Consider the following 7,935-nt stretch of genomic DNA (forward strand, 5'->3'; position numbering starts at 1 on the left):
TTTATAATAATAATAATAATAATAATAATTATTATTATTATTATGATTATTATTTTTATAATAATAATAATAATAATAATTGTTTTTATTATAATAATAATAATAATAATAATAATAATAATAATAATAATAATAATAATAATAATAATTATTATTATTATTATTATAACAATCTGACCTCATATAAACATAAAAAGGCAAAAAAAAAAACAACATTAAAAGATGAAATGTTTGATATAATCTCCATTAAATTGAAGTTAGGGACAAACTGAGTCACTGCAATTCACTTTGTTTTCTCAGTTTGACTCATTATTTATCTTGAAAATGGCTTTTTGTTTTTAAAAAAAAAGAAAAAAAAAAGTGTTCCTCAGATTTTATAATCTGCTCTGGCTGTGGGATTATTTAAAAATTATATTATTTTATTTTATATAAAGTTAATAAATGTGTTAAGAATCCATTTTGACCACCTAATATTTTGTTATTTTACCATAATGTGTCAGTTGATCATCTGAAGTGTAATATTTAAACTTTTTTGTTAAAACTTTGAAAACATTTTAAAATTAGAGAATGATTTTATTTCTCAGTTTGTTTAGTATATTTGGAGTTTTAGAAAGTAAAAAAAAAAAGAAAAAATCATTTTCTCTCCTTTCTTATTGTTTATTTTTTGGGACAGATTATTTGCACTGTTGGGCTTCCGTATCACATCACTGTGGCTTGATCCGCATCGATCCGTTTCTACTTCCGCCGTCTTTTCTCACACAGGATGAAAAATAAATAATCTTATATCAAACCACTCTGCTGGTTTCTCCCTGTTACCATAGCAACACCGGAGTATTTACACCGACATGCAGGCCTGACTGTCGCAAACAGCCTCAGAAAACGGATCCTTGTGGATTCCAGCAGTCACACCTCAAACTGGGACCAGAGGAACCAGTATGGAGGAGTTCTGGACCAGATCAGACCACACACACATGAGGACATGATGACATGAGTCTGATTCAGTCTCTGTCAGCGCCTCAGAGTCTCTGCTCCAGCATCACCATGGTTTCTGGGTCGTGCTCAGTCTGGATCTGGTCTCTGGTTCTGCAGAGACCGACGTCCTGGAGCGCGGACTGTGTTGTACAGTCTGTCTGCATTGCGTCGAATCCCCCTCCTCCCCCTCCTCTCACTCACTCTCTCCTAACCCCTCCCTCCCTCCCTTCCTTCCTCCCTCCTTCCCTCACTTCTTCTCCTTTCCCTCTCTACGTGAAATCCTGCAATATGCCTCCAATTTACCGGACACGCATCCTCCGTCTCATGCGTCTTTAAGCGCGGGATCCTGCGCGGGATCCTGCCCCCCCTGAGAGAAACCCGCTCCTCTGCTCCTCTCCTCTCCGCTCCCTCCCTGTCTCTGTCAAACAGTTTTTCTTTTTACCGCAGCAGACTCCGGAGAGGCAGAGCCGCTTTCTGCTGATGCTGCAGTGTCCGGTCCTCCCCGGTCCTCCCCGGTCCCTCCCGGTCCCTCCCGGTCCCTCCCGGTCTCCCCGTCACGCTGGCAGCCTGATGCGGCTTGATGCGGCTTTACTCCTGACGTTTCTCCTTCGCCGTCCTCCAGCATGATTTTAACAAATTGTCAGTCAGGATTTCTGCAGCTGAGCCGCGGTTCAAAGCCGACTGAAGCCTCCTCCTCCTCCTCCTCTTCCTCCCGCTGCTGCTGCTCCTGCTGCTGCTGCTGCTGCTGCGGGCTGCTCCGACCGACGCTGAAAACCTACACCAAGAGGATACGGATGTTAACCAAGACAACATAGTCTATTAATTTTTCAGATCGGCCGTGAAAGGAGAGCGGGATCAGAGCGGAGCTGGGGAAGAAGTGAGGGCTGCTCCTCCATCTGCTGCTGGACCCAGAACAGGTAGGTCCGGTCTCCATCTGAGGGGTTCGTGTGTGTGTGTGTGGGTCCAGATCCTCATCATGTTTGGGGGAAACTGTTTGTCCTGATGATGCAGCAGGAGCAGCAGCAGCAGCAGCAGCAGCAGCAGCAGCAGCACAGTGGGAAACTTGAATGCTGATGTATGCGGTGGGAATGCAGCACAGGCTGCTGCTGCTGCTGCTGCTGCTGCTGCTGCTGCTCCTGCTGCATGATGTTTTTCTGTCGTGCCGCGCAGAGAGGAGCAGGAGTGTGAGGAGCAGGAGTGTGAGGAGCAGGAGTGTGAGGAGGCTCCATGTGACCCGTGTGTTTCCTCCTCCCGCAGGTGAAGGCCGACGCTCGGCCCAGAGTACCATGTTCTTCCCGGAGGTGACGAAGCTGACGATGGCGAGGGCGGCTCGGCACAGCTCCTGGCCTCACTAGAGGCGCCTCCATCCCGTCCTGCTCCTCTTCACCTCCGCACCGCCGCCTCCTCCTGCCCCCCCCAACCAGCCAGGAAGGATGACCGTGGTGTCCACCGAGAACATGGACGAGACCTCCACCCTGCCGGGACACCCGCAGGACCCCTACCCGCCCGACGACGACCACGACGACCACGACTGCTGCGAGCGGGTGGTCATCAACATCTCGGGGTTGCGGTTCGAGACCCAGCTCAAGACTCTGGCCCAGTTCCCGGAGACCCTCCTGGGGAACCCCAAGAAGAGGATGCGCTACTTCGACCCCTTACGAAACGAGTACTTCTTCGACCGGAACCGCCCCAGCTTTGACGCCATCTTGTATTATTACCAGTCAGGAGGACGGCTACGGCGGCCTGTGAACGTGCCACTGGATATGTTCTCAGAGGAGATTAAGTTTTACGAACTCGGCGTGGAGGCCATGGAGAAGTTTCGGGAGGACGAGGGATTTATCCGGGAGGAGGAGCGGCCTCTCCCTGAGAACGAGTTCCAGCGGCAGATCTGGCTCCTCTTCGAGCACCCCGAGAGCTCGGGGCCCGCCCGGGGGATCGCCATCGTCTCCGTCATGGTCATTCTCATTTCTATCGTCATATTTTGTTTGGAGACGTTACCGGAGCTGAAGGAGGACCCCAACGACCGGATGCAGATCGTGGGGAACACCACGATCCACTACAAACCCAACATCCTCACGGACCCTTTCTTCGTGGTGGAGACGCTCTGCATCATCTGGTTCTCCTTCGAGCTGATCGTCCGCTTCTTCGCCTGCCCCAGCAAAGCGGCCTTCTTCAAAAACATGATGAACTCCATCGACATCGTGGCCATCATACCGTACTTCATCACGCTGGGCACGGAGCTGGCCGACGACCCCGAGAACAAGGAGGCGAAGGGAGGCGGCGAACAGGCCACGTCTCTGGCCATCCTCAGGGTGATCCGTCTGGTCCGGGTGTTCAGGATCTTCAAGCTGTCCCGGCACTCGAAGGGACTCCAGATCCTGGGCCAGACTCTGAAGGCCAGCATGCGGGAGCTGGGCCTGCTCATCTTCTTCCTCTTCATCGGGGTCATCCTCTTCTCCAGCGCCGTCTACTTCGCCGAGGCCGAGGAGAAGGAGTCCTTCTTCACCAGCATCCCTGATGCGTTCTGGTGGGCCGTGGTTTCCATGACGACCGTGGGCTACGGGGACATGTACCCCGTGACCATCGGGGGGAAGATCGTCGGCTCGCTGTGTGCCATCGCCGGAGTGCTAACCATCGCGCTTCCTGTTCCTGTCATCGTGTCCAACTTCAACTACTTCTACCACCGCGAGACGGAGGGCGAGGAGCAGGCGCAGCTCCTCAACGTCAGCAACCAGAACTTGGCGTCGGAGACCAACTCGAGCCGCCGCAGCTCCTCGGTGGTCAGCAAGTCGGAGTACATGGAGATCGACGAGGACCTGAACAACAGCATCGACAACTTCAGGGAAGCGAACCTCAGGACTGCCAACTGCACGGCGCCCAGCCAGAACTGCGTGAACAAGACGAAGCTGCTCACCGACGTGTGAGGCGGCGCCCGGCGCTCCGCTGTAAATATTGTAGAAATAATCTGGATGCTTTATCTCCATTGGTGCATTTTTTCTTCTTTTGCATTCATTGAAGCGTTTGGAGACTTGGAGAGGTCACATGGTTCGTTTGTGACGAGGTTACGGCTCGGTTAGCTCACGAGAACGACGAGGATGGCGGTGGAGTTGTTCGGCAACGGATCAAAGAGCTGGAGGTGTCAGGAAGTTTTTGATAATCTTCGTTTAGAAAAGAGGCTCCACTGAGTCTGATGAGGGATCTGATTCTGGTAGTTTGGTCGCCATTTGACCTTCTCGACAAAATCAACGATCAGTGAAACCGACCGCTCAACGTTGGTCACCAAAAGAGAAAAAAGTGTTTTTCAAAACCAGATCTCTTTAGGTCGACTTGAAAACATCAGATTTCTGAAGAAATAAACGTTATTTAATTTGACTTGTTAGTTTATTTTTACAGGGATAGTGTTAGCTAGTTAGAGTTAGCTACACGCTAATCTTAACCACTGCCAAAAAGATTTTCTGCCTTTAAACTCCAGGGTCCAACAGAAATATCAGTTTACCTCGACAGAAGACCAACGTTGGTATATTTTTACCCCCGTTACACAAACTTTGGTCAAACTTTTCTGTCTAATATTTTGAAAATTTAAAGAGCACTTCTTTCATTTCTTCAACCAGATTTACTTTGTCTAAAAAAATTGGCTACAACCGTTTGGGTAGAGGACAAGTCTGCGTAAACTTTGACGTCTCTGAAGAGCTGATCTAAGATTCACCTGACAAAAGAAGTCTTATTAAAAGACCGTGAAGACTTTTATAAAGATAACGTGTGAGGGTTAGGGTTATAACTTCAGTTTTTACTCCATAGTTTGTCAAAAACATCTCCGGACACCTCTCAGGATCTTTGAGCATCAGACTCCAGCGTCAGGGCACAAACCGCCTGGCTGAGATTTGGCGAGCGCGTTGGAGCAGGAGACGTTTCCCAGTGGATTACAGTTCCAGTTTTTCTGAGGGGACATTTTCAGGAAAAGCTTCGATCGACTCTTTTTTTCTTCTTCTTCTCACGGCACCTTATGAGAAACCAACAGGAAGTGTGCTGAGCCTTGTGGAGGATTCTCTGCTGCTGCTGCTACAGGTCGGCTGGAGGTTCCCTGTTCGATGCCATGCAACGCTCCTTTATATTAAAGCATGTGGAGACGCTCTTCTCTCTTATATCGGCATGCACAAGACGTTACCTCATCTTCTTCTTCTTTGGCCCTCATCCTCTCCTGCGGGGATCCGTCCCTGGTTTGTTTTCACCGAAAGTGCACTGGCTTTTTCTTATGGTTTCATTTCTGTTGAAGCATTTACGTGTTGAATGTGAACACATTAAGGGAACAGGAACACTTCTTTCTGAAGATCATGGCATGTCAAAATACTAAGCATTATGGCCTAATTAGCTATGGTATAGCTATGTATACTCAATGCATGACTACAGTATTAAATTGCTTGCAGCTGTGGAGGGACCTCGGGAGCTGGGGGATGATGATGATGATGATGATTTTCCTCATTATTGTCGAGCTAACGACAGGATACTTTGCATGACGGAGCTAAAACTGCCGGAGGGGACAAATCTGCTGGAAACAAACAAAAAAAAAGACAAAAACAATGAAAAAAAAAATCAGAAGAGACAAATCTGATGATGATGTCTGAAAAAAAGACGTTTCAGAAAACAACATCCTTTCTTATTTATCCACGGCGTTGATCTTTGACGACGGAGTGCATGGGATCATTCTCTGTGATTTGTGACCCCGTTTTTTTTCTTACATTTGTCTTTAAAAGAAAAAACAACAAAAAGGTTCAGAGAAGGAAAGCAGTATTTATCAAATTTGAATAGATCTATCTGAAATTAGTTTCTAGTGCCTTGAACCCCGTCTCACTCTAGATTTGACTAAAGTGCCTCCCGTTACATTAGACGAGCAGCTTCTCTGATCTCCTGCCATAACGATGCACTACTCCCCGCACACCTGGACCAGAAGAGGTTTAGTCCAATCAGGTCAGAGCAAGGTGAACGTACTTCCTGTTCTGGGGCCAGATCTGTGGGCCTCCTGGTTGATGACACACGCTGCAGCTCAGACGATGAAACTGACCAAGATCTCGACTCATTTCTCTCCGTCTTTACGTCTTTCAAGTTTGAGTCGCTGGAAGCAGGATTCAGTTCTTCTTCATTCACTTTTCTTTAAGTCTGTGCTCATCCTGACTGTAGCTGGCGTCACATCCAGACCGTTTAGGAAAAGACAGGTCTGGATGTGGTCTACAGGTTTCTAAGGGTCTGCAGATTTTTATTTTTTTAGTTTACTTTCTGCAGGCAATTCAGACCTAAATTTGGTCTTTAAATAACTGAAAACAAGACATTTTCTGGTCTAAGCACTGGACTGTGGCTCATATCAAGAACAACAAAACAATTTTTACTCAAAATAAGAAAAAACACTCGATAAGATTTCAGGTTTTGCAGCATATCACCAACTCTGAGTTAAGACCATAATTTGTGTTTTAAGTGTGTTACTTGTCCAGTTTGGCGTCAACGCATTGACTCATGGGATATTTTTGTTTGTTACCAGGAGGAATTTGCTAATAGTAACCTTCATGGCTAAAAAATTAGATGCTAATAAAACGCATTGGAGGGAGTCTGACACCTACCCCCTCATGATGCATGTCGTCAGAGATGTTAGTGACCGTCTGATTCGCTCCTGTAGCTTGTAAATAATCATCACTGTTAAATTTAAGCTATTTTACAACCAGATAAAAACTCCTCACAGGAGCTTTAAAGCTAATTCACCTTTTAGATTAGCTATTTAAGCTAAATGTCAAGTTAGCACACCTTGCAAAGAGATGCTTAGCATCTTACAGTTTGAGTTAACAGACTTGTAGACAGACTATTTTCACCACATCCTGTCTAAATGTAATTAAAGCGCTCGTTATCAACACTCAGTTTTGGCGCCCCCTGTTGACAAAGCAGCACCTCTTAAGTTTTTGCTAATTTCTTCTAAGATCATCAAACATTTATCCTGATTGTTTCATATCCTGCTGCTCTAAACCACTACTGTCCATCCTTGGTGTTGCTAACTGGCTAAATTGGTCTTCTAATGCACTTCCTCATTTGGCTAGCTAGTGTACAAGCTAATAAAATGCATCAGTGGAGGCCTGACACCTACTTCCACACGATGCAAATCGTCATCAGAGACGTTAGCGATTGTTTTTGGTTAGCTCTTGTAGCTTGTAAAGAATCATCACTGTTAAATTTAATCCATTTTAAACCAGATAAAAACTCCTCACAGGAGCTTTAAAGCTAATTCACCTTTTAGATTAGCTATTTAAGCTAACTGTTAAGTGCAAAGAGATGGTTAGCATCTTACAGTTTGAGTTAACAGACTTGTTGACTGGCTATTTTGACCACGTCCTTTCCAAATGTAATTAAAGCGCTCGTTAGTAACACTCAGTTTTGGCGCCCCCTGTTGACAAAGCAGCACCTCTTAAGTTTTTGCTAATTTCTTCCAAAATCATCAAATATTCATCCTGATAGTTTCATATCCTGCTGCTCTAAACCACTACTGTCACTCATTCTGCTAGCTAGCGTACGAGCTAATAAAATGCATTGGAGGAGGCCTGACACCTCCCCCCACACGATGCACATCGTCAGACACGTTGGTGACCGTCTGATTCGCTCGTGTAGCCTGTAAAAAGTCATCATCGTTAAATTTTAGCTATTTTACAACCAGATAAAAACTCCTCACAGGATCTTTAAAGCTAATTCACCTTTTAGATTAGCTATTCAAGCTAAATTTCAAGTTAGCACACCATGCAAAGAGATGCTTAGCATCTTACAGTTTGAGTTAACAGACTTGTAGAAAGACTGTTTTCACCACAGCTTGTCTAAATGTAATTCAAGTGTTTGTGAGTAACTTTCAGTTTTGGCGCCCCCTGTTGACAAAGCAGCAATTCTTACGTTTTTGCTCATTTTTCTCTCAAAATCATCAAACATTCATCCCGGTAG

General features: G+C 46.0%; 1 protein-coding gene across 1 annotated transcript; it reads left to right on the forward strand.

The window, feature by feature from the left end:
• Positions 1-1,105: 1,105 nt before the first annotated feature.
• On the forward strand, positions 1,106-7,498 carry kcna1b (potassium voltage-gated channel, shaker-related subfamily, member 1b). Its single transcript, XM_074697944.1, has 2 exons — positions 1,106-1,889; positions 2,230-7,498. Exon 2 carries the CDS (start codon positions 2,406-2,408, stop codon positions 3,894-3,896), a length of 1,491 nt encoding a protein of 496 aa, XP_074554045.1. The 5' UTR covers positions 1,106-1,889; positions 2,230-2,405; the 3' UTR covers positions 3,897-7,498.
• The last annotated feature ends 437 nt before the right edge of the window (positions 7,499-7,935 follow it).

Source organism: Halichoeres trimaculatus, unplaced genomic scaffold, assembly GCF_033239565.1.
Source record: "Halichoeres trimaculatus isolate MK-OKI-2021-1 unplaced genomic scaffold, fHalTri1.1 fHalTri1_scaffold_21, whole genome shotgun sequence".
NCBI classification, from domain to species: domain Eukaryota; kingdom Metazoa; phylum Chordata; class Actinopteri; order Labriformes; family Labridae; genus Halichoeres; species Halichoeres trimaculatus.

Excerpts from the sequence above, each read along its gene's own strand:
- kcna1b (XM_074697944.1), top strand. The coding sequence starts at position 2,406 with ATGACCGTGGTGTCCACCGAGAACATGGACGAGACCTCCACCCTGCCG.